We start from the raw sequence: 27,906 nt of genomic DNA on the forward strand, positions 1-27,906 counted from the left end.
TTTAGCCACTTTATTTCATGTTGACAATAGTTGACCTAAGAGATGAGATGTCTTCCAGGTAGTTGGCATTTGAATACTGACATTTCTTTTTCTGTCCATCTTATCCAGCTCTATAGTTCACTGAGGATCCACATTATCTGTGGGACACATCGCCACATCTTTAGTGTATAAAGTTTTTCTGGTTTTGTATGTCAACTTAAAGAGTCTTGGTTTTATTGGGTACACATTGATTTGTGTGAGTCTCTGTCAGGCTCTGTGGCTGAATTACATCCCATCTATGAAGCTTGAATATTAATATTCTTCTGCTGTTTCCTTAGAACACCTCAGTGGAATGAACTGCAACCACCATTCAATGCAAATCACCCTCTGCTCCTTGCTGCAGAAGCAGTGCAGTATTACCAGCTCCTGCTGGCCGGCTGTAAGTACTTCTCATCAGCTTATGCTTTCTTAACGTTTGCTTTCCCTTTCATATGCTTTTCTCAGAAGTTGCTGTGCAAATGGGCCTTATGTTCAGTTCTTGGGCCATAGGGTTTTTTGTTTGTTTGTTTTAAAAGATAGTGTTTCTCTGTGTAGCCCTGGCTGGCCTGGAACTCACTCTGTAGACCAGACTCACTCTAAAATCACAGAGATCTACCTGCTTCTGCCTTTTCAGTGCTGAGATTAAAGGTGTGGGCCACTAACACCCAGATAGGGCCATAGTTCTTAAACAAATATATGGGTGTATGTCTTCAGCTGGAATATTAAAAAAAATAAAATACTAACAACATAAAACAAGCCAACTGCCTACAACATGTGACTGTGCAGGATTTGGAGAACAGCTTCGCAGAGCTTAGGACCTGTTTCTCAGAATAAAAACTAGCTCTTCATCACAGGACACCACAATAGCAGCTTCTGCCCATGTACAGCTTTGTTTGGACTCCTTCAGCTCCTCACTTCGATGGGTTAGAGTTTGATGGGATGAGAACAGGGTCTTGCACATGCTCTCTGACTAAGCTGGGGTTTTGTGTTCCTTTTGCCACTTGTATTATTATCCAACCAGATGGAGACTTTATGTGAGATGCATGAAGAGACAATTTAATATTTAGTATCCAGTTTGTCTTCATAGACTTAAAAATGCTTTACAATTATAATCCATTTTTTTTGTAGAATACAATGAATCCTAATTGAACTTGATGGATCTGAGTCCTGAATGCTTTTAGAAATTTCCTGTAAATCAACAATGACATTTTTGGTTCTTTTGGTTTGTTTGTTTGAGACAGAATTTCTCTTTGTAGCCCTGACTGTCTCGGAACTGTCTGTAGGCCAGGTTTGCCTCAAACTCACAGAGATCCTCCTTCTCCGCTTCCTTCGAGTCCTGGGATTCAAGGTGTGCACCTCCCCCAGCTTTATTACTTTTTTATAAAAGGCAAAAGCCTAATTATTAAGTGTAGTTTCCTCAGTTAATCTGGATTGGTCTCGTTGATTTGATACCTGTTAGTTCTGGATAGCTGACAGACTCTGATAAAATCAAGAAGATAAACAAAAGCTAAGCTAAAAACTTCAACTACATCTCTTCAGTTTTTGTACTAGAGAGTAAGCTAGTTGATGTCATTTAACTGTAGCTATCCCTGACACTTTTGTCCTGTTCAATAAAACCTACCTTCGCTGGTGACAACTGGGCCATCCAGTGTATCCATCCACAGTAATGACGCCATCAAAATGACTGTGTGCTCCGGAGATTGAACCTAAGGTCCTGCTCCACCACCACTGAGTGGCGTTTTTAGAAAGATCATTCCTCTGGCTATGAGATACTTAAAAGACAGGGATTGAGGCAAATACTCCTGAAGTAAGATGAGATTTTCAACTAAGCAGGCCTGTGAGATGCTGAAGGCAGTCTTGGCACCAAGCATCATTGCCAAATAAACTATCTCTAATGCTTCTGTTGCCTTCTTCATTGATGGAAATATTACAGGATCAATCTGGATTTTTAAAGTTTTACATGCACATTTGAGGAAATTACCTAAGAGCTTTGGATCTGTGTTATGTAACTGAGGCTACTGGCTGCAGAGTATGGGCACTGGGACTCCAGTGCAGTAGGGGAAGTGCAGCATCAGTGCCTTTCCTTCTCACACGCACGCAGCCACACACCCTTTACCCCTGTGAGAATATCACTCAGAAGCCCACTGGAAAGATATTTTACTTCATACAACACACATTTAATATTTCTGGTTCTTGGTGTATGTTTATTGTGTTTTACTTACCCAAGTTTAAAACCACCTTTGAACCAGGGGCTTTTGATATCTGGTAGAACTCTCGTCTCCAATGTGCTGAACTTTGTGATTGGTCCCTAGTAATGACCATGTGATGTTGGAGAATTACCCTTCATTTTTCAACTTGAAGAGTTTGATCAATATCTTTTAAAACCATTTTAATTGAACTTCGTAGTCAAATGTTGCAGGGTTATTTTGGGTTTTTTATTCTTGTGTTTGAGGAAAAAGTTTAGCAGACTTCCAGAATCTCAGGAAATGATACGCCAGTGGGCATGGCTGATGTAAGTAGAGACAGGAAAGAGACCCTCTGGGAGAGGAGAGCAGTGCAGCAGGATGTTAGCATCACACACACTGTTCTCATGAACGTTTGTTCCCCGCCGTGGAAGCATTCACCCATTGTCTGTGGACTTCACCAGTGTAGCATCTCCCTCTGCATTTAGGAGAATACCAAAGTAGAGGATCCCTGAGTTCATGGTAGACAGGATCACATTGAAATGGTTCAGGTGTCAAGTGGAGACTGAGAGGACATCTAGTTTCTTTGTTGGACCATTGAAGATTGCTGTTTTTAATAAATTAAAAAAGCATAATATAAATCAGGTGATGATGGTGCATGCCTTTGATCTTATCACTTGGGAGGTAGAGGCAGATGGATTTCTCTGAGTTCAACACTAGCCTGTTCTACAGAATGAGTTCCAGGATAGCCAGGGCTACACACAGCAACCCTGTCTCAAAAACAACAAAACTCAGCAAAAAGTTTTTAGGTAGTAGAGGTAGAAATCAAGAATATGTATATTCTGAGTGGTGAAAAGCACTTACTGCTGTTCCATAGGACTTGAGTTCTATTCCTACCACCCTTGTCAGGCAGTTCATAAATGCTTGTAACTCCAACTCTGGGGATCTGACACCCTGTTTTGGCTTACAAAAGTACCTGTATATGGTATGTGTGTTTGTGTGTGTGTGTTTGTTATATACCTAAATATAAATAAATTTATAAAAAATAAAATTATTGTAGAGATTAGGGATTTATTGTTCATACTATGCTTTTTTTCAAAATAAAGCTCATTTCATTGTAGTATATTTTTTGTAAAAACCAAAACTAGCCCTTACAGTGTCCAGTAGCTCAGATTTGAGTACCAATTCAAAGGACTTAGAACTTGTTCTTAATCTGTTCTCTCCCTTCTAACTTGTAAATTTAAATCAGGGCCTAAGGATTAGGTTTCTGAAAGCTTATTTAGAGGACAAATAGTACGTAAAAAGTGACTCAGCCACAGCATAGTTTTCAGTTGCTTTAGTGATCCCAGCTCCGTGGGGATGTAGGTTTCAGACTTTGGACCACTTCCTAAATAATCCATGGTCATATGATCTCGTGTAAACCCATATTCCAACGAAAAAATCATAAAGATTATAAAGCATATTGAACCAAGTGAAATTTAAATAAGAGCATATCTATATGTTAGAGTTTCTTTTAAATGAAAAGCTTAGTTGTTAGTACATGGCCAGAGTTTGATAACTCTCAATCAAATTATGCAAAAGAGAAGAAAAACAATCTCAAAATTTTTCACAGTTGATATCTCCATGGGGCTCTTCTGTGGAGTGGAAGAAAGCAGAATTTATCTCTGGAAACTTGGTACATGGTAACTTTTCATTTTAATGGAATAAGTGTGTGTGTGTGTGTGTGTGTGTGTGTGTGTGTGTGTGTGTGTGTGTGTGTGTGTGTTTGTATAAGCCCATGCATTTACACAATTGCATGAAGAGCCCAGAAGAAGGTGTTGGATTCCCTGTCACTGATGTTGCAGGTGGTGTGAGTGACCAGATGTGAGTACTAGCAACCAACCTTAGTACTTCTTGAAAAACTGCAAGTGTTCTTAACCACGAAACCATATTCATCCACAAATATGATAACAAACTGAAAAGAGCCTTTGTACAACTTGAATATGTTTTGCTGTAGTAAATACCATAATCATAAACAACATGAAAGGCCGCCCACCATTGAGCAAAGCCAAGACAGCAAGCACTGCACACAGTCTTGCTCAGCTATCGTTTCTATACAGCTCAGGTCTCCTACTTTGGGTGGTACGCCCCACAGTGGTTAGGGCCTCTGTATCAATTAGCAGTCAAGAAAATGTCATTTGTACAGGCCAATCTGATGGAGGCAGTTTCTCAATCATGACACACCTCTTAGGTATGCCAGTGTGATAACCAAGTGTAGCCATTTTGAGTCTAAGCCTTCTCAGTGTGACACATTGGTATACCCTGTTAAGCTAGAACCTTCCTTTTCTTGTTCATCCCCATGATCTCACAGTTATAAAGTGCATACAACTTTAAATTCGCCCCATAGCATTTAAGAATTCCAATGCTTTAAAAGTTGAATCCTTTTCCAAATATCTTAAGTCTCTTATGGGTTCATGTAAAATAAAAATTAAGCCACATAATTCCTTATTTAAAAAAATGAAGAATGGGAGTACAATTGCACTCAGATCAAATCAACCCCAAAATCTACTGATATAAAAAGCACCACATTATTATTTGGGGCTCCCTCATGATATTCCAGGCTCCAGAGGGCTTGGGCAGCCACTGTTTTCTTGCTTTTACACCTGCAGCACACACAAACACGCACACCCCTCTTGTCTGTGACTGACTAGTTAGTGCCAGGGAAACCAGCTAATCATGCAACAGTTTTCTCCTGTGCTGCCCTTCCTCAATGTCACCACGCTGGTTTGACATCCTGGGTTGCTCATGGCATGGTCTATGACGTGTGGTGGAGGCACTCAGCAGTGTTTCCTTGCATTGTTCACTATAAATGTTTGCCCAGTGCTGGGGAGAGGACGAAAAGGAAGAGTCAAGTGTTTTTCTCTTGTAGAGGAAACTTGTAATGTAGAGCTTATTTACAGAGTATTTATAGTCCATTGTTGATGACAGGGCGTGTCATGATGCCCTGTACCATAGGAATAGTTAACTCATTCAAACTGTTCAGTTGGCATATTTTATTTCACAGAGACATTTTCATTAAAATGGTAGTTTTTTTTTTTTTTTTTTTCTGTAAGAAATAAAAGATGAAGACCTATAGGGTCTTATTTGACTTATATGTGTTCTATAGCATAATGTACCTTATGAAATTATTAATTCCCATTATGAAAATGGTATGAGGTGGTTGACCTAAACTATGTAAGTTTGAAAGTTTTAATTCTATCAGCCCCTGCACTTGGCACCTATGCTTCCATTCCTTTCCTGATCCTACCTGGAGCATCAAATTAATCTTTGTACACGCAAACCACATTCCTGTCATTTCTTTTCTTGAAAATGAGATGAGGAAGTGCCTACAAGAGGTGTTGTCTAGCCTGTAACATCTGTTAATGTTACAGAATTCTTCCTGTGCTCTTACAGGAGCTCAGTGTCTTTCAGATTGGTTTGCAACCTATGATGTTTCCAAGTATAGTTCAGAGTAGGCTCCTTTCTATTGATAATTTTAATATTTATTGCAATGACTCTGCAGATTTCACTGGTACAGGACATCTATCAAGAGTAAAGAAAATATTGGTCAGAAGTCTGTAGACCATTAAGATCTGTGCATCTGATGTCATTTGCTCTGTTTCAGTGACATTTATGATTCTTAAATAGACCCTCTGCCATGGATTGTGCATTATCATTGGTGGCTGGGATGACAGAAAGTAGAGGGTTCCAGCAATATATATGTTCACTGTTTTCTCCAAAACACCACGGGGCTGGAATATAATGACAGGGCTTGGCTTATCTGCAGTGACGTAATTGGTAGGTATTGGCAGGAGCTCTTGGTTTGATGTGCCATCGCTTCCATCAGTACGGTTAATTGCTAATAAATGGCTAAATGGGAATTTAGGGGAATGCTTCAGCTGTCTGCTCTGTGCGTGGTAGCAGGAGCTCTGGCGCCATTTCAGGATCACTATTTGTATGTGTCTGTCAGACTTAGAATACAGTCGTTTCTCTCAGTTTCAGCCTTCTCTATAGAATTTCTGTCAATTGTTTGACTCCATTAAGTGTGCAGAGGAAATAAAAGCCTGAACAACCAATCCACCAGGGGCTATGGATAGACTCTTTCTTTGTCCATCCTCAGAGTACTACATTAGGTCTCATTATCCATTTATAATAAGTGACCTCTGCCCTCTGGGTCATAGAAAAATATTCAGTGTGCTTTTCTGACACATAGGGCACCTTTCTCATCAAACATAAGATGTCTGATAGTCTGGAGGACTATTTTACACTGTAGGTTTTTTAAAAATAAATACACAGCCTTGTACCAAGTTAATATGGTCAGTTTTTCTTTCTTGCTCTTTCCTGACTCAGAAAGGGGCAAGTGAGATGCTAATATAAGGAACATAAACTTAGTATTCAGTATCTGCTCGTTTTAATTCTAATTCAGAAAAATTTGTCTTCCAGAAGTGGTTTGTTTCCTCTATAATTTCAAATTTACTGGTATAGAAATACACAGCCTTAGATACAGTGAGTGTAATGAGCCTCCATCCCTCAAAGACGTAGAATTTCTCTTGAGATTATTGGTCACACTTAAAATCTAGTCGTTTGCTCAACTTCAGGTTTCTTTTGTTGTGTGAATTTCCCAGGAAGCTCTGCTTAGCTAATGATTTGGTCCCAGTCATCATTCATAGACAGATGTGCATCACCAAGGATCCAGGAGAGTGATTTGGTTTTGGCTTAAGCATGGCCAGGAGTCCAGGCACACATTTTTCTCTCCAAAGCAGTTACAGAAAACTGAATAGTTGTTAGCATTCTCTCCATGGCAAGAATTAATATATTAACTAGATTATAGTACTGTTTGACAAACTGCTTACTAAATACATCAACATTGATTGGGCATTCTGTTTTTGAATTGACAAATGGCTGCATTAAGAAGGGGAGAGAAAACCATTAATTATAGCTGCTCTTAACTGTGGGAAATGTAATAATCATATAAATATGGATCCTGGTCCAGCCTAACTCTCCCCTCCCTGCAGTGCTTCTTACACGTGCATCCACACCTCTGAGAGAACAGAACCACTTCTCTCAGCTACTGTCCTGGAAAAGGACTTCACATTTTTCTGCTGTGTAAAAACTATGATGCTCTTTTAAGTAACATCAGAGTACTTTTTTTTCTTCTGTTGCTTCCTAAAAGGCCAAAAGAGCCATGTAGCTTAGCTCTTGGGCTCCATTCTCAATTGTGCCCTGCTCTAAGTGTGTGTCTACTCTTGTTTAACTCTGCATAGTAGGGCCTTCCTTTTAGAAACAGGAAATTTGGAAAGAAGTGGTTCCATTTCCTTCAGTTGTTACTTTGAGTTAGTGTTTTCTGTGCCTGAGTTTCTCATCTTTATAATTAGACAATGAAAATTCTTTTGACAACTCTACAATTTGTATATTCCTTACTTAAGATTTTTGTAACTTATCCTGAAACTCATAAAAACTCAGAACCTAAGAGGCTGGAGAGCAAGCTCGGCAGATAAGAGCATTTACTGTTCTTGTATAGGACCTGGGTTTGGTTCCCGGCACCCCCACAGGGCAGCTCACAGCCATGCACATAGGTATACAGGCAGAACAGCATGTATATAAGATAACCTAAGTAACTTTTAAGGAATTCACAACCTAACCTCGTACCATGCGCAGTGGATGGGAGTCTGATCAGCTATTTTCTAACAGATAATTTTGATATAATTTTGATATAGTGGAATCAAAGGTTACTGCCATGCATTTTAAACAATACTTTCATTCTTTCTTTTAAAATTTTGCTATGTCCTTTTAAAATGGTAATAATGAGGCCTCTGTTGAAGGCTTGTTAGATTAAATGAGATTGCTCATTTAAAACACTTTACCTCTGGCTTGCATAGGACTGGAGGGTGCTGTTGGTACAAGCCACTCTGGAATGAAGTCTTTTCCTGGGACTTTATAACAGAGCCACCTGAGTGTCAGAGCCACCATCTCTGTGGTAAAGCTGTAGCAGTTCAGAGAAGGCATCTGTGTCAGATCCAAGTAGGCCACTCAGCAAGTGTGGTTCTGTAGCGTTCTGTGCATTTTCCAAAGTAGTAAACAAAAACCATTTTATGTATCAATTCTTACCTAAAATGGAAGTTCCTTTTTCCTCTTTGTCTTTAAGCTTTGATTGTCTTCATTCTCCTAATAATTTGGAAGGACCTTTGTTGTAAGTTCTACTGAAAGTCTAATTTTAGAATATTCTGTTGATATTTGCCTGAAGACATGGAAGCTTTCTTCTAAAATGAGTAGACTCTTAATTTCAAAGTTCTGAACATTTGTTTCATTGAGTGAGAGTGTTGGTACAGCTTTCAGTTTTAATTCAATTTTTTAAGTTAACAATAAATTCATATTATACTAATAACTTATTTTTCCAAGAAAATTAACATTTTTTGAAGGATACAAGAAATGTATGGGAAACAGTAAACATGAAAGAACAGGAAAGGCCTGATGGAGGAGGAAGGAAAAAGAAGGTTGTTAGAGGACAGGAATCACCCTTTAGACAGCGCCACGGGTATCACTAAAGGTCAGACAGGAGGCACGGCAGTCAGAGCTGATGGGTTCTTCACAGAAAGTCATGGAAGGTACAGTATAGTGAGGTTACATAGAGAAATGTTCTGACTTAGTTCACTGCGGCTCTTTGAATACTCTAGCCTTGTTCATATAGTTCATTCCATAGCTAAGAAAAGAGTCAACTGATGTCAGTCTTCCCACGAGAAGTCACAGATCCAGTTCTTTTCAAAGGTCGGGAATGGGCGTGCATTTCAGGTTCTGTGTTTGATACCCAACATTGTAAAGAAAATAAATTTAGGAAAAATAATCATAGAGATGGTCAAGCATGCACAAATTGGGGCAAATTGTTTTGTGGATCTGCTGGGTACCTGCCCTTGTTTTTGTTTCTTAAAAGAATTTCTTTGTGCATGTGTGCACAATTAAGAGGGAAGTCTTTGGCAGTGCCTTCCCTGAGCCCGTCCCTGTGCGTCTGCTGATAAACTTTATAACTACAGACATGGCACAGTGGTTTGGGGAGCTCCAGGTAGCTGGCTTTGTGTTACAGTAAAAGATAAAACTTTGCAGACTGTTCTCTTGCTTTTGGATAGAGCCCCTGGGTGATTGTTAGTTAGCATGATTTTCTTGCTTCTGTGTTTTTAACTGATCTGTTTGGACTTAAAGGAACACATTGTGTATCTTTAATGATTATTTATAAGGATTCTGAAATATGTTCCTTTATATGGGTTAAAAATGTTGATGTCTTCCAGGTCTAAAAGCTTTTCTCTTTTCATGCCAAGATAACTTTGCCCTTTTCACTTAGGCAAGAGAAAATGTCTATTTATTTCTTCCTGCTGTATAATGATCTAGACTTTCCTAGAATAGTATTCGGCAATAAACAAGTCAAGTATGGAAGATGCTACATTTATTATGTGCAAACTTAAAATTGTCATCCTTAGCCTCCCAAGAAGCTAGGATTTTAGGTCAGTGACACCAGGCCCAAGTGTAGGTCTTGGTTCTTTAGAGAGTTTAAACCTGGTGCTTCTATATCTGGCAAATAACTATTCCTCTTCATGGTCACACATTTGAACCGGGAGTTACTTTTCATATCATTTTACATATAAATGTATCATTTGTTCCATTATATATTATTTATATATAACTTTAATTATATAGTTTTATATTAATACAAATATTAATAAGTATATATGTACATATATATGTAGACAGTTGTACATGCGAAGGGGAAGTAGCACCTTCTCTCACCTAATATGGTGGGTGAGACACACAACTGAGCATGGTGAGTTTTCTGGTTTCCTACACCACCTCCGTCACCCCTCACTGTGTTTGATTGCTTTCAGTTCTTGTTCTTGCTGGACTTGCTCTACTGGCCCTATTCATTGACCTCCTCTTATTCTTAGATCTGGATTAAGTACATATTTTTATATCGGTATATTGTCCTTATAAATTCAAATGCATCACAGCCTGTTTAATGGGACAGTCCTTCCCTGTCCCTTAACCCTCCTCACCACCTTCTGGGATGTGAGGGGTCTTATGCTGCTCTGCAGGTGAGTATGAGGACTTTTGTTGCTGTGAAGGCTCCATAACTGTAATATGATAGTGTAATTCAGAAGTTCTAAGCAAGAGTTTGTAGTTACTGAAGTAAGGGTGGACCTACTTTTTTAGGTGTCCTGCTGTCATTGCATTAATGTGCATATGTTGAAGTTTACTGCTGTGTGAGTTGCAGATCCACATACTAAGTTGGCATTGTGGACATTTTTCAGATTTGGTAGCTCTTCCTTGACCTGTTAGTTGCAGATGTCTTGAAGACATTGGCAAAGTTTTTCTGTTCAGTTCCAAGTTGTGTGTTGGGATAGTTTTGAACTTTTGCTCAGCAGAGTTGCTGATCTGGCCAGAACAGCAGTCCATTAGGCTCTGTTATGTTCTTTACTTTATGAGATCTTTATGGTCATGCTGAGCCATGCCAGGCTGCCTCCAGATATCACTTGTCCAGACACACAATGCAAAATGACCTCTGGGGCAACAAGAATAACAAATGAAAGGTCTTTTAGTCATGTGATGGAATGAGACTTTGGGAATCTGAAAAAGGAAACTGGCAAGAAAGGGATAAGATGTACCCGGAGTTGAAGGCTATTCAGGGAAGTGTATTCTCTTGTAAACAATAAGTATATGTCATTTTTCTAATTATACATTGCTGGTGACTGTTCTTCTGGGAATGTGGAAGAAAAGGAAAGTGAAACCAGAGATAGGCAGTGACTGAGTGCTAGAAAACTTTAATAATTAATTAGTGAGCATTTATGGTACCCCAGGGCCAAGGTGCAGGGAAGATCATTGATCCATTTAATATAAATGTTGGAGGAGCTTGTTCCTGTATGTATTGTCACAGTGCTGTTGTTGGGCTGTTGTAAAGCATGCCTGCTAATAAACATGTCCGAAATGAGGCGCACCTCAGAATTCAGTGAGCTTCTGGTCCTTCACTCATGGTGTCTGTAAAAGTGGATTCTAATACTAACCATTTTTCCAGGTATCTTAGGTGTGTTATTTTTAGCTGATAACTTTCTCCTTCTTTTCATAGTCATTGAAAATTAACAAACTTTGTTACTTTGATTTGTTTAAGTGTCTGGTTACTACTTTAGACACAGATTGGTGGTGGTCATGTTTTCTTCTGGGATGGTTTGCTCTTTGGGAACAGCCTGTTCATTTTGCTGGTTGTTTGTTTGTTCTGGAGACTTGTTTTTTAAATGCAGATTTTTATTTCTACAGTAAGAAACTGTACTTGCCCACCAATTCTCCCTGGAGTCCAAAGTGCTTTCTCATTGGAAGCAGAGTTTGCTTCAGAGCACTGTCATATTGTCTGCTCACTAAATAAATGCTGCTTTTAATAAGAACCAAGTATATGTGAAAGTTTGTCCTTGAATGAGAGTTTGTCACCGTTGCCCTCTGAGTGAACCTTCAGCGTGAGCTGCTTCATTTAGGGAAGCATGATGTCATCTAATTCACAAAATTCTCTGTAGCTAGAAAAAGACTCATTGTTCCCTGAAATAACATAAAGGACTAAAAACTGCTGGTGCAGTATTGGCTTCTCAGGTCCTTACTAAAGACATCAGCATTGAGGAGCTTTCCATCATTTTCCATAGGGTGGGGCTTTGGGATGGAAAACACTCTGACCCGGAATCTAAAGTGTATTCACAACCGTCCACTGCCAACCTGAGCCTGTGGAGCCCCTGATACACATAGAATGTGGATTTCAAATCGTTCATTGTGTTCTTAAGTGGATCTAAATTTCATTTAGTTTTTCAGCATAGCTTTAAAGTAGGCAGGTCTCTTTCACCTGGAAATGAGGTCAACACTTCAGTTGTGTTTGATGAGCACCCTTGCCTTATCTCAGTCTCTTTGCAATTAGTGTATGTGTTTACACCCAGGTATCACCAGCTGACATCAGAATACACTATGTGGGATTTTTGTTTGTTTTGTTTTTACTTGCTCTCTCTGCATGTCTGCTTCTCTGAGAACAAACAATATAAACGGTCTGGTTCTCAGTTATCATACAATGATCTGCTCATCCAGTGCCTGCCTGGTGATTTTTTTCAAGATTTATTTATTTATTTTATATATGTTATGAAGACATTGTCACTGACTTCAGACACACCAGAGGAGGGCATCAGATCCCATTACAGATGGTTGTTTGCCACCATGTAGTGCTGGGAATTGAATTCAGAATCTGTTGAAGAACAGTCAGTGTTGTTGCTGTTGTTGCTGTTGCTGTTGTTGTTGTCCTTCTTTTTCTTCTTCTTCTTCTTCTTCTTCTTCTTCTTCTTCTTATTATTATTATTATTATTATTATTATTATTATTATTATTATTATTATTACTATTATTATTATATTTTCTTTACTTATATTTTAAATGTTATTCCCTTTCCTGGTTTTCTCTCTGGAATTCCACTATTTCATCCCCCCTCTCCCTGCCTCTATGAGAGTGTTCTTCTACCCACTCCCTCCCAGATCCCTGCCCTGGCATTCCCCTGCACTGGGGCATTGAGCCTTTATGGGGTCAAGGGCCTCTCCTCTCACTGATGCCTGGTACGTCCAACCTCTGCTACATATGTGGCTGGAGCCATGGGGCCATGGGGCCCTCCATGTGTATCTTTGGTTGTGGTTTAGTTTCTTGGACTCTGGGGGTTCTGGTTGGTTGATATTATTGTTCTTCCTATGGGATTGAAAACTCCTTCAGGTCCTTCAGTCCTTTTTCTAACTCTTCCATTGGGGACCCTGTTCTCAGTCCAGTAGTTGGTTGAGAGCATCTGACTGTATTTTTCAGGATCAGGCAGAGCCCTTCAGGAGACAGCTATCAGCAAGCTATTAGGTACCTGTTAGCAAGTACTTTTTGGTATTATCTGGGTTTGGTCACTGTATATGGGTCAGATCCCTAAGTAGGGCAGCCTCTGGGTGGCCTTTCTTTCAGTCTCTGCTCCAACTTTTTATCTTTTTTATTTCCTCCTGTGAATATTTTGTTTCCCCCTTTTAAGAAAGACTGAAGCATCCACTCTTTGGTCTGCCAATTTCTTGAGCTTCATGTAGTCTCTGGATTGTATCTTGGGTAAGATGCACTCAGTTTTCTAAACTGTTGAGCCATCTCCAGCCCCTGCCTGGTGGTTTTTAAGTGCTCTTCTAAGGTAAATTGACAGTGTTTCCTTTGCATGAAGCTTGATAGGATGCACTATTAATTCTGTAGCAAAAGTATAGAGTATAAACGCTGAGCTGTACATCTTGAAGTTTCTTCTTTTTTATTTTGTTTGTTATCTAAAAATAGCAGATAAATGACTAGAAAGACTGCATGGTGTTAAGAGGACTTCCTGCGCTTGCAAAGGTTCCAGCATTACTTAGTGGCTTACAACTGTGGCTATAATTCAGGGGATCCTACTCTCTTTTCTTACCTCCATGGGAAGGTAAGGCACAACATGTGGTCCACATATATACATGCAAGCAACACACTTATATACATAAAATGAATAAATATAGAAAAATCAAAAGGCTGATAGATGTTTATAAAAGTGCTAACAAGTTTTATTCAGATAGTTGGTATGTATCTTGCTTCTTTGAAGTTAGGTTTTCAGGATACACAGCATTAAGTAGGATCGAGAATAATCTCATTTTTTGGTGCTATAGAGATGGCTTGATGACAATGCTCATTGCCATTGGAGAAGAACTGGTATCAGTCACTGGCACTCACATGACATCCCTGTTGACTATAGCTCTAGTTCCTAAGGGCCTATAAGCCCCTTCTTACCTCTGAATGGTCTTGCATGTGTAAGGATTACGTACATACATATATACATACATACATACATACATACATACACCCAAGTACACAGACACATACATAAAACTCAATTAAGAGAAAACTCTCATTTTAAAATTAAAACAGTTCTTTATGCCTCCATTATTAGAAATGTAAAAAATGAATCATTGTAATCCTTTCTAATGTTGCAACTGAATTTTGTTTAAAATTGTAATATTGTTATTGTGTTAAAATACTGTGTTAAAAACGCTGTAATATAAGATTTTGTGACATTCATCCCTTTTGCTATCAGCTACATGGCCCAGTTTCCAATGAGTGAGATTACTGGTTTTTAATAGACACAGTGCTCCCTATCATCCACTTTTGTGCTCCTTTGAACTTCACTTGTTACTTTTACACATGTATGGAATGTTCTGCCTGCCCAAGTGAGCTTCTTGACATGGTGGTAGACCAGATGTTTTTCTTGCTTTCCTGAACTCCATTTAGCAATGAAGCTCTTTCTAACTGAGTAGTTAAGATTCTGCCATGTTCCAACCACATTCCATATCACTCAGCATAGGTTTGGATTCATTTCTAATTCTAAGGAGTATTTAAGAAGTGTTTAGTCCTGGTCCACAGGAAAAGGTCCTGGACTTTTCCTTTTGTCTTTTTTTTCCCCTTCCTACTAGATTCAACATTTGCGGTTATTTTTCCCTGTGATCTCCCTCCCCTGTTATCTCCCTCCTAAGACATAAATGTCTCCTGTATTAATTCCCTCCCTAACACATCAATGTTGAATGCCCTTCCTACTGGGATTGGAGAATGTTTAAAATGTCAGTAAGTATAAGGGAGATAAAAGTATATTTATTTTTATAATAAGTGTAGTTTTATTTTTTTGTATACATTGGTGTTTTGCCTGCGTGTATGTCTGTATGAGGGTGTTGGATCCCCTGGAACATGTGTTAAGACAGCTATGAGCTGCCATTTGAGTCCTGGGAATTGAACCCCGGTTTTCTGAAAGACCATTCAGTGCTCTCAATGGCTTAGCTATCTCTCCAGCCAAGATATTTATTTAATATAAAAATTAAATGAAGCTTTTTGTTTAAAATTAAATGAAAAATTTAGTTTTCCATACTGTGATATTTCTAGAGCAAATTGGTGAGCAAAAGGGCTTAAAATCTCTATGAAGGAGTTTGTGATTCAGGTTCATGGTTTCCTTGTCTTTTTCTTCTGGCAGTTTAAAGGAGACTTATTTATTCTCACTATTCCACATATACAACGAATTTATTTTTGAGTTGTATATTTAGAATATTTACTGCTTCCTCTGTAAAGCAGACAGGACAGAGAGGCTCTCCTCCACCCCACTTCCTCATCCTCCCTAACCCCAGTGGGAAATTCCAAGCATGCCCATAACCAGATAATAATAGTACAGTAAACCAATAAACTGCCAGCTCAAGACCTGTGTCATTCTGGCTGGAGCTCCACTCCATCCTAGCCCTAAGTCCACAATGTCCTGAAGTCCTAGTAAGTGTCAAACTGTTCTGTTGCCTTCACTTACTCTAGGATACAAAGCTTCAGCCTTACACTTAAGGGAGGACAGGACATTGAGGGTTCCTCTTGGTTCTGTCTGTGACAAGAATCAAACAAATATCAAAGGTGATGAATGACTCAGGAACACTGTTCTTGAAAACATCAGTTGACTTACCAGTCTGTATAGTATATAACGGAATGAGTTCCAAACGAATTGTTTGCCATCATAAATGGTGTGGCTTTGAGATCATTTGGGCTTTGTGCTGTACATCAGTATGACTGTGCTAGAGAGTGATGATTTTCAAGAGCTATGGTTTATATTTCAATACTATGCTTATATCTGACCATAACTACTACATTATATCTCATTTCTTTTCTTGCTCATTTTCTTTTTAGCATTTTAGTCTAAGGGAATTTGGGGTGTGAGATTGTTTCCTGTTATAATCTATGATTCTTTATTGCTCATCTTCTTCCTTCCCTCCTCTGTACCCCATATCTTTTGTTCTGTTTCCCAGTTAATTTCGTTGTTTGTTTTCTTTGAAGGGAGGTAGTGGGCTGGGAAATCTAGTTCTAATGTTAACCTAAAAGTGCTTTTAAAAAATGATGTCTTTTTAAAAGTAGGGATGGAGAGAGATGCGTAGAAATCAAGAATAATTGTACATTCAAGAAGAACAGTGAGGTTTTGACTCATAAGGAACTCAGGAGAGTTAGAAATGTTTGTGCTGGGCCAGTGCTTGCTCCATGCAGGAAGCCGTTGGTTAGAGTCCTCATACTGCAGAAACCCAGTGTTGGTTCAGATGCTGGAATCCCAGCATAAAGTCAAGCTTAGGCATGACATTCAGAAGGCAGAGACAGGAGTTCCAGACCCACCACAGGTTCACAGTAATATCCTGTGTAGTTCAAAGCCATGCTTAGCTCCGTAGTGACTTTGAGGCCAGCCTGGTCTGCATTAAAAAAAAAAAAAAAAAAAAAAAAAAAAAAAACAAGACAGAACCAAAACAAATAAACAAACAAACAAAAAAAAACTGTTTGCAACAAGCAAACACCAGTCATTGAAAAAAAGCTCTATTGTTTTTACTAACTCAAGGTTCCCTTTGTAGAAGAATGCAGACTAATTTCGGGTATATCTTAGTGCTGAATAATTATAGAAATTACTTGAAAGAGCCAAGAAAAGAGAGTATTTGAATAAATGAATAAATAGACAGCGTTTAAAAGTGTTTCTTAAACATCATGCATTTTTATACCTTCACTGTAGCTAAAAATGAATGGGTTCTGGGCTCTTTGAATCCATAGCCGGCCAGGCTCCAGCAGGTAGGTATATCACCTCAGTGAACTGTAGATGGTGGGTATTTGGATGGATTTAGTTTCTCTTTTCAAGGTCTTGTCGTCACTAAATTTCCACAGCTGTTTGTTTGTTTTAATGAAGCATCTTGTTGACTCATATGACGTCAGGAGATCCCTTCCCTCCAGCAGCCTTCTGAGTAGCATTTACCAACAAACCTATTAACTGGAAATATTTCTACAAACTTGATTGATCATTAGTTCTCTGAATTGTTCCTGTGTTTTATGTTATAGAATCTATCTGAACTGATTATGTTATTATCTGTATCTCCAGTGCACAATTTGGAAGGTTTAAGTCCATTTTTTTTCTCCCTGTAGCACTCCCCCCTGGAAGTCCTGGCCCCATTACTCGACATGGGTCCTATGACAGTTTAGCATCAGACCATAGTGGACAGGAAGATGAGGAATGGCTTTCCCAGGTAAGACTCTTTTGTACCATGGCTATTACAGTAGGGGGGAACCGACATCTGTTTTTTTTTTTTTTTTGTTTTGTTTTTTGTTTTTTTTTTTTGTTTTTTTTCCTTATGGGAAAATGGAGAGAGTTGGTAACTCTTTTGAGTCACTGTGTATTATGAGTATTTTCATATTAAGAATGATTCAAGTTGGGAGAAGGTTTGAGGGACCAGGAGTGGATAGGGACTCTACAAGAAAACCAACAGAGTCAACTAACCTGGAACCTTGATGCTCTCATAGACTGAACCACCAACCAAAGAGCATACATGGGCTAGACCTAGGTCCCCCACACTTATGTAGTAGATATGTAGTTTGGTCTTCTTGTGGGACCCCCAACAACTGGAAAAGTTCCTGACTATACTGCCTGCCTTTGGATTCTGTCTCCTTAACTGGGCTGCCTTGTCTGACTTCAGTGGGAGAGGATGTACCTAGACCTGTGGTGATGTGATATACCAGGGTTGGTTGTTACCCATGGGGACCCTCCCTTTTCTTAGAAGAGAAGGGGAATAGGGAACTGAGAGAAGGTAGGGGCTGCAATTGGGATGAAAAGTGAATAAATAGATGAATGGGAAAAATAATCTCAGAAATATTGCTGTATGTTTGTACACATTGGATCTTATTGACATATATCTCTGCTCATGCAAATGTTTGCTTTGATGTAGAGCATACAAACTGTCCAGATGCTTTTGTAAGGAAAGTTGAGCATGATTTTATGCATAGTTCTGCTGGAACCCCTTCCTGGCCATGCTGCTATTATTGGCCTCTAAACCATTCCCTAAAACAGCTTCAAGCAACCACTCCTTGCCTTATCAGGTGACTGTGTCTTCAAGAGCAGCGCTTTGAAATAAAAGAGACTCAGGCAGATTTCACAGTAGAGCTATTACAGTAACTTCCTTACAGATGCTGTTGTGTCTGTCTTCAGTCTGACATCACTGGGGAGGATAATGACCTGTATCACATTACCAGTGTGACAGCTTTTACCAGACAGGTGCCTCTGAGGAGTAGAATCCTTTGTGGTATTCTCAGGGATGATAGCCTGATAGCTGACATGGCTCTAGAAACTGGAGGAATAAACCATTTCTACATAGTGTGTCTTTATTCCTCTACTGCAGCTATACTCAGCAAACACTGGTCTGGCTCCCCACATGCTGAGCCCCTTTCTCTCCTTGTGATCTCAAGACAAAGTGTACCATTGTGCACAAGCTTGGTCCAAGAATTCTGGCAAAGAAACCACTGTCCTTCACTTCAGCTTTTCCGTTAGAAGCAGGGGTAATGTGTGCTGTCAGTGTGAAAGTGTATACAATATGTTCGTCCTGCACACAACAGGAGTGTGAGCATGGCAACATCTGGCTATCGCCTCGGTGAGATTGTGTAGGCATCTGTTTACCTCTCGGCTCTGTGACACTGATGTTTTTGAGCTTAAAATACACACAGTTCTTTATCTGTGGCCTAATTTACATTGCTGAATTCAACTCCCAGAAGCAGAAATCACTGTCCTTGGTCTGCGTCTTTCCCCGTCACTAGATTGGGTTCGTACACGCAGTCACGCTCCAAACCTCCTCAGTTGTGTTTTCTTCAGACTTAATTGTCATAATCTGAGAAATGTAATCAAATATAAATAATCAGGACAAGGACTCAAGGAATGTGGGAAGCCACTTCATAAAGCCTTTTTACAGAGGTGAATTCAGCAATGTGAAATCTGGCAGACATACTGTTGATTTTTGCTGAAGATTTGTATAAGCTGTTATTTATAAGATCATTTTGCAGTGATATTCAGGTTCCCCCGTCTTCAGGTTGCTTTCTTTCCTCACACTGTTGCGTATAATCCTGGTATCCTCCATCCTTTACATAAAGTGTGATGCTTATAAAAGTTTGAATTCCTGTTTTACTGTATGTAAATCCCTGTGCCAATGTTCATGACAGTTGAGAAAACATTTTGATCGAGTGTCAGTTACATGAGAGAAAACATAATAGCTCCTTTATTTAAAAATAGATGTGAGGGCTGGAGAGACAGCTTAGTGGTTAAGAACACTGACTCTTCAGAGGACCTGAGTCTCTAGCTCCCACATCAGGTGGCTCACAGCTGCCTGTAACTGTGCTCCTAGATATCCTGTGTTATCTTTTGCATTCCTTAGGGCATTCACACATGTGATGTGTCCTCACACAGATATATACACATAAATAAAAATAGATTTAAAAATAAAATTAAATGTAAGAATAATTGAAAGCGATATCAATATATTACTATATTATACAGGGAAAGCAGCTTCATGTGAAATTTTATTTAGGACCTTACCTTATCATTGGAGAGCCAAGAACAACTTCACAGTTTTCAAGAACTTGAGAGCATTGCTTTTAGTCGCTGTCAGTGCAGTTCCACATGTGGTAAATACCGAGTTAGCTGATGGTGGTTATGAGGCAGTCAGCCCACATTTTCAGACATCCAGATCCTTTTTCTTTTATGCCATTTTTGTGTTTGGATACATGATGTGGTGTGTATATTATGGGTATGTTAATGTGTTTATATTTCTACAATTTCAGGTTAAAATTTTCTTGAGATAATAATAGAATTTCATTGCTTCCCCTTTCTCTTCCTCATTTCAAACCCTCCTATGTACAATGCTCCCCACCTTCAATTTTTTTTAAACTTCATGGCCTCTTCCTCTTTAATTGTTGTTGGTGGTGGTGTGTGTTCATTCACAAAAATATAAATACAATCTTCTCAATCTATATTGTTAATTGTATGTTTTCCAGACTGACCATCTGGTATTGGATAATCATTTGTGTGCTCTTTCTTGGGAAAGACTATTTCTCCCTCCTCAGTATTCCTTAGTTGTTTGTAGTGTTTTATGTAGAGTTGAGATTTCTGAATACTGCCCCTCCCACATCAGCATGTCTGTTGGTGTTATTTTTGTGTAGGTTATTTTTAGGCAGCTACATTGGTGAGACGTCATGGATATACCCTTTGTAGGAGACATAATCTCACAGCTCTTAGAATCTTTCAGTCCCCCCTTCCATATTCATTCCATAGCCTCTGATGTAGAGGTATTCTGCAGATATATATTCACTGGGGCTTGACTCCACAACTCTGCATCTTGGCATTTTATAGTTTTCTCTAATGGTCTTTCTTCTGTTACAAAGAGAAGTCTCTTTGATGAAACTTAACTAACTTACCTATATGTATACTGATAGAAATTGAAATTATTGTTAGAGATTATGCTAGCCCAGTAAAGTGGATGCTATAGATTGTCATCAAAATTGTATGGCTGTTTTAGTCTCAGATGGTTGGCTAGGCTTCAGTACCAGGAATGTTTTTCCTTTTTTAAGTTGGTCTAAGTTCAGTTGGAGAGCCTTTCACCAATGCAAAATGTGCCCATGATGTTTTTGTACCATGCTGGGCATTGTTGTGGTTCATAGGTTTGCATAGCTGGAAGCTCAAGAGACAAACTCTGGTACATGAGAGCTAGTCCTCAGGGGAGATGCCTTCAGGTCATATCAAGCTGAGATCCTTTAGGTTCTGTCTCAGAAGTACATGGTGTCTTCCTTTTATATCTGAGGCACATACAAGGGCAATAACAGTAGTCTATAATGTTTTGTGAATCTCTTAGAGACCCCTGACCAACAATTCAAAGGGCTTCTCATAAGGATTTTTGTTATAGTATGGCTCTTGTTTTATTTTGTTTTGTTTTTTAAGATTTTAAGTTGTGTACATTTGTTTGTGTATGGGGCTTATGTTCTTGAGTACAGCTGCCCTGGGATTTCAGAAAGAGTTCTGGGTCATCAGAATTAGTGCTATAAGCCACTGGAAGGTACCCATTGTGGGTATTTGGAACTAACAAGTCTGTAAGAACAGTGCATGCTCTAAACCACTGAGTTATTTCTCCAGCCTCCTGCTTTTATTCTTCATATTGATGAAATCCAGTCAAGGGATTTCAGAAATGTCCGTGTAGGTTGTAATGTTGATTGTATTTTGCTCTGGGAGCTCTGACTGTCTTTATTCACTCAGATGGTAAGTGGGTGGTGTTAAGGCCATAGTACCTTGAAACCATGACTGTGTCTCTTTTTCAGGTTGAAATTGTAACACACACAGGACCCCACCGGCGCTTATGGATGGGTCCACAGTTCCAGTTCAAAACCATCCACCCCTCAGGCCAGACCACAGTCATATCATCTAGTTCTTCTGTGTTGCAATCTCATGGACCCAGCGACACACCACAGCCACTCTTGGACTTTGATACGGACGATCTAGACCTTAACAGCCTCAGGTAGGAGAGGGGAACCAGGAAGTTACATGCAAGACAGGATTCGAGTCTTCCTTTGAAATTCATGTCCTCTGCAATATTCATAGCTTTCCTTTTCACACAGTGTTCTGCTGCTGACTCCATATTTTTACCTGTCATTTATGTGATCAATGCAACACATATTTTAGCTCTGAAATGGAGCACTTTAACGTAATACAATATCTACTCATCTTCTTGGTATGTCAAGGTGTTAGTGGGTTAGCTTAAATAAGTCCAATCTGTATCTCCATCAGGAGAATTATCAGTCAGTTAATAAACTTTGACTTGGTGTAGTTGGACACATCTTTAATTTCAGCATTCAAGACCGGTAGTTTGTAAGTACAAGGCCATAAAAACATCCTATGCAAAAATTAAAAATAGCTATTATACATCTAGATTTTGTTTTAAAATAGCCTTCTGACTTTCCTATTTATTATATATTTTTTGAAATAACATTATGGGAAATTATATTCTAATAGCATGACAAAGTGCCCCTATTCTTTTTTAACAGCAATAACAGTTTTTTAAAAATAATAAAAGTAAGCAAGATATGATGACACATACCTTTAATTCAAACTCTTGGGAAACTGATACAGCTGAATCTTTGTGTGTTCAGTACCAGCAGGACTTTACAGAGACCCTTTCTCGAACAAACAAACAAAATTGCTGACAGGCTAAAGTAAATTAGACTCTCAAAAATTTTAAGTGGGATCTATGTATAAACGGGCAGGAACTTGAATGCCTTCCTGACTTTCCTTGTGGTGGTATTCAAAACATTGATCACTTTTAACTGTTTGAGCATTAGCTGTTTATCTCATCCCTGGGCTGTCTTGCTTTCACTAACCCCTCAGATCTGCTGCTGAAGTCAGAATCCAGGGTGACTTCTTAATTTTTATTTGCTTGTTTGTTTCTTTAGAGACTGATTCTATAGCTCATGTTATCTTGGAATTCACTGTGTAGTCCACATGGTTTTGAAATTATGAATGTCTTCTGCCTCAGCCTACTGTTAGGATTTGGGGGTGTGATGTACTTCACCTAGCCTAGGCTTATTCTTTGCTTCTCTTTTCTTCTGTAACATATGTTCATTGAGTTCTGCCCTTTATATCCCATGGTATATCTGGTAATTTGAGACTCTGTTCCCGTGTGTGCACCACAGAAACCATGTATGCTTTCAGTTCTTCTGGCCTTTCTGGTCTTGTGACAGTACAGTTCTTTAAAACTATGAAGTCCTTTTTTCTTTTTAAAACCACAGTGCATTCTTTTTGTTCATTATACTATTCTTTGCTTCATATACCATTAAGGTTGGTATTGTACTGGATGTGGTTTCCCATTTACCTCTAATTCTAAAGGTACAGTTGCCTTTAATCCCAGCAGAAATGTAGATTTCTCTGAGTTCGTGCCCAGCCTGGTCTGTATACATGAGCAGATCCAGATCCTGCTTTACCTCTGAGAGAAGCCCGTCAGATATGAGCAGTAATGGATTGCTTGCTGACAAGTTGCTGTGTGTGACTTTGTTGTTATGAACAATATATTGCTGACTTGCACAAATTACTGCAGCATGTTCTGTGATCTGATTGATATCCGTCCATCATCTTTCTTCTTCATGGCCGGTACTTTTATTAACTAGGACATCTTATTCAGAACCTTAGCTCTCTTTAGTGGCAGTTTATGAGTAATTGTATCTGCAAATACACCTCATGTTTTATATTTCATTTCTGTTGCTCCTAAAATAGTACCATGCATGTATGCAGTAAATTCTCATTGTGTGAATGAATTGCCAAAAGTGTACACATGCATTGTTCCTCTACATTGCCTGGTATGTAGACCTTTCAATTGTAGTTATTATCTTAATAGTATTTGTTCTAAAGCAGCTGGAGACTCAGCATTTATATATTATCTTTCTTTTGCTAGTGTCTAGATATTGTGTTTAATAAGCCAGTTTGCTGAGGTTATCTTTGATAACTTATGGAAGTTACTTATAAGCTGCATTGTCTGACCTCTGTGGCACAACATAGCCTGTTATCCCGTCTTATCCTTGGAAATAAAGAAACCATAAATAATGATTGATGGAGGTGTCACAAATCTTTAATATTACGGCTGAATGTGGTCGCGCACATCTTTAAAAGAAGGATAATCTCAATTTGGACATACAGAACTACATAAAGAGAAGGCAGGCACATGCTCGTGCGCACACACACACACACACACACACACACACACACACACAGTCACTCACTCACTCACTCACTCACTCACTCACTCCTGAATTATTGCTGTCTTTACTGAACTCAGCTCTGATGCTATTCATGAAATTGTATACTTGCTTTGGAAAATATTCACTGTAAAGTGTTTTGCTTTTTTCTAGTTCTCTTACCTTTTCTTACTTCAGTTTTAACTTTTCAAATCCTTTCTTACTCCACCAAACAACACAAGTTAACAAGAAGTTGAGTGAGGGTGGAAAGGTGAGCACGGAATGCTTTCAGAGCCTTGCTTTTATGTAGGAATCTGGAATGTAATGCCTTATTTTGTTTATTATTAGAGGGTATGGTTCCTAAATGGATTGAGCCAAACTAACATTCATGATTTAAGGTCTGTTGTAGGAAGTGACAGTTTTCTTGCCAGTAACATATGTGAGCTAAATTAAATTGCATTGCAGGATCCAGCCGGTCCGCTCTGACCCAGTCAGCATGCCAGGGTCATCTCGTCCAGTCTCTGATCGAAGAGGAGTTTCCACAGTGATCGATGCTGCCTCAGGTAGGATGCTTGCAGACCATTTCTTAGCTCTTACAGTTTATTTTCTTAAAAATTATGGAGGATGATACTCATTTTTCTCTCCTCTCTTGTTTTGTTGTTTGGAGTTTTCTATGTCTTTATACAGCAGTGTGCTTATTTGCTACTGAAAACTGCCGGATACTCAAACATTCTTAGTTCTTGTGAGTGGGGGATGGGCGTGGAATTGGCCCTTGATTAAATGTAATGAACATAGTATCTAAGGCTACGGGGTTGATGACTGTTTGCCTTTGATCACTTGGGATGTCAAGCAGCAATCTCGACAGTGAGCGTAAATACAATGTATGGATTCAATTGACTCGACCTGTGGAGTGTCAGCGTGCCTGATGTGTGGCAGCATAGACAGTCCAAAAGCTGTCTTAGCTAGTTTCACTGTGGAATCATGAATCTTAGAAATTCATCAGCTTAACCCTGCTATGCCTCCTACAGTTATTCATTCTCTAGCCTGTGCATGTGCTGCATTAATTTCTGGTGGTGGTTGCTTCTTTTGTATTGTAGAGATGTTCTCAGCAAAGCCTGGTAAATCCCTGAGTTGTTTGTGATAATGAGCTTTGTCTTGTCTCAGATCAGTGAAGAAAGGGAGAACATTGCTGTGGTGAGGAATGCCTGAAGGTGTCACGGGAAGGTTGTGTCCCAAGTCTCCTACAGTTGACTCATCAGTAATTCCATAGTAGTCAAAGAGTTGAATTAGAGCAAATTTTAATCTTACCATGCTTTCAAAATCCCCACAAAAGGCTGGTAGGATTGAGGTGTGAACTGGAAGGGAGAGGAGACCCTTGCAAGACTGCTGCCTGACTCTAGCTCAACAAACATGGGATTTATCTGGTCACTTATTTTTATAAGTTGTTTATTTGTTTTTCTTCGTTGATTGCACTTCAGGCTGTCTATATCCAGGCTTGTACCTGAACCTTAATGTAGGGTTTTTGTTAGAAAGGTCATACTTTTTTTTTTCTGTTCTAAGTTGAAAAATATGGCTGTTGCATGCTGCAGGCAGGAAAATGGGTGGACGCTGTGCTGGCATTTGTGCATCAAATCATCAAATTGGACTTCTGAGATCAGTAAGGAACAAACATTTGGATAGTCTTAATCTGCCAGTGCTAACGAGGAGTGCTGGTTAAGATGAGGCCTTATTAGAACTTTATTATATTCTTAAACCCTACAATATTATTAATCTTGTTCTCAAACTATTCGGTACTAGTAATGTGTGTTGATTGGTGATTGCCCTGTGTTGAGTCACAGCTGAATAAGTGTTTACACTTGGTCTGCTTCCATCACTGTCAAAGCTTTGGTCTCTGGCTTTGAACCTCTGAAATTGCTAGCCTTCTGGGTAGAGAAAGGGTTTTTTGGTACCTAGACTCTGTTGTTATTCTAGGCCCATTTCCCGCTTGAAATCTAGGTAGCCAAGGCAGTGAACATGTATGCTCCAACTCTGAGTAAAGAGACCTTAGCCACAGAGAATCATATGTCTGTGCATAGTTCTCCTGGGTCACCTCATATGGTTCGACCCCTTTTGATGAATAATCTGTGTTGTCCATTACTTTGGTTGAGTGTATAGTATCCTGTTATCCAGTCTCCATCTTCTGGAATCAGACCACTGTTGTTAACAGAATTACACAGCGAGACTAAATGATTGTACTTCTTTATGAAAAGACGTTTGTGGGTAAATTCTAATAGGTCCTATTATTTTTAAGGCAATAAATTTGTCAAAATTGTCCCTGAACCAGGAAGTATAGCTTTCATTGTGGCCCACACATTTGAGTTGTGTCTTTTTTTTTTTCTTCTTACAACTTTATTTTTATAAAAAGAGGGATACATATACAGATTTTTTTATACACATTAAATATATTTAGAAAATGTATAAATAGACAAAACAGGGGACTGGAGAGATAGATTGTCAGTTATTTCTTGGACTTCATACAGTCTGTGAGTTGTTTCTGGGGGAGTGCAAGCCTCTGGGGTTAGCATCCCACTATCAGTGACTGCATATTATGTCTGTTCTTTTGTGACTGGGTTATCTCACTCAGGATGATCTTCTCTAGATGCAGCCATTTTCTTAAGAATTTGGTTAAGTCATTGTTTCTGGTGGCTGAGTAGTATTCCATTGTGTATATGTACCACAATTTTTGTATCCATTCGTCTTCTGAAGGACATCTGGGTTCCTTCCAGCTTCTGGCTATTATAAATAGAGCCGCTATGAACATTGTGGTGCATTTATCTTTGTTGTGTATTAAAGTGTCTCTGGGGTATATGCCCAGAAGTGGAATAGCTGGGTCTTTAGGTAGTACTATATCCAATTTTCTGAGGTATCGCCAGACAGATTTCCAGAGTGGTTGTATTAGCTTGCAACCCCACCAACAGTGGAGAAGTGTTCCTCTTTCTCCGCAGCCTCGCCAGCATTTGAATTGTTACTTACAGAAGATCCCCAGTGTGGGAGCACCTTCTTCAGACTCCATTGCTCTGCACTTCCTTCTCCCATTTTATGCTGCCTCATATGATGTCTCTGCATTTTTCCTAGGACATGCTTTATAGCTACCCTTCAGGTTTTGGGACAGAACCTTCCCTAATTCTGTGGTGGTCATCCTTTTTTATATGATAACCTTACTAAGATAGTGAAATAAACTTTAATGTGTTACATGTGTCAAATTCTCTGACAGATAATAAATTTCAAAAGGAAAATATCTTATTTAAACCTTGTAATTGGGAACTGGAAAGATGTCTCTTCTGTTAGGAGCCCTTGTTGCTCTTCCTGAGGACATGGGTTCAGTTTGCTGCACCCAAATGGCATCTTACAACCATCTGTCAACCCAATACCAGGGGATCTAGTGTTCTCTTCATGCCTCTGTGAGCACTGCACACACATGGAGTATAGACATATATGCAGCCAAAACCTCATACACACATAATAAAATAATAAAGGGGGAAGTTTTAAAAATCTTGTATGTATAATTTTTATTTTAGCCGTCTGTGTGTGATTGTGGTACCACACAAAGGACAGTGTGTTGAAACCAAAGAGATAAGTCGGGTATAATTCCATTTTGCTTAAGAGCTTTCTTTCAAAATTTACCATGCACTAGTTGCCATTTTATTCCTGCATGTCCAGTACTAGTAATGTGTGTTGATTGGTGATTGCCCTGTGTTGAGTCACAGCTGAATAAGTGTTTACTAGTTAAACTAGTCTTGAAGCACAGGGACAATCCCGTCTCTGTGAACGTGTGCATTTTAGTTTCTCATTGAGTCCACAGGCTATTGATAGGCAGACATTGCTTTTAATTGTGAGATGTTTCTATCTTAAGATAAAAAGAACACCACTCTGGAGCAAAGTTTCTGGAATTTTACCCTAAGGCACAGGCTACCCCAAAACAAATAGGTCTTGAACTGATTGTTCATATTTACACAGACTCAAATAATTTAAGAAACTGTGGTTTTGAGTCCTAAGTAATATTTTTGAACAAAGGGTTGGGTTAATTTCTTCACATTGTCTCT

At 39.1% G+C, this 27,906-nt stretch overlaps 1 protein-coding gene across 7 annotated transcripts in view; it reads left to right on the top strand.

Annotated features, from left to right (window-relative positions):
* Positions 1-27,906, top strand: part of BCAS3 (BCAS3 microtubule associated cell migration factor) — a 435,283-nt gene that overhangs the window by 179,311 nt on the left and 228,066 nt on the right. For all 7 annotated transcript variants that reach the window (XM_080924182.1, XM_080924186.1, XM_080924185.1 and 4 more), the window contains 4 exons: positions 318-418; positions 17,219-17,319; positions 21,422-21,618; positions 24,290-24,387. In XM_080924182.1, coding sequence (XP_080780308.1) covers positions 318-418; positions 17,219-17,319; positions 21,422-21,618; positions 24,290-24,387 — 497 coding nt within the window. The remainder of the gene's footprint in view (positions 1-317; positions 419-17,218; positions 17,320-21,421; positions 21,619-24,289; positions 24,388-27,906) is intronic.

This window comes from Micromys minutus (genome assembly GCF_963924665.1).
Source record: "Micromys minutus genome assembly, chromosome: 10".
Classification (NCBI taxonomy): domain Eukaryota; kingdom Metazoa; phylum Chordata; class Mammalia; order Rodentia; family Muridae; genus Micromys; species Micromys minutus.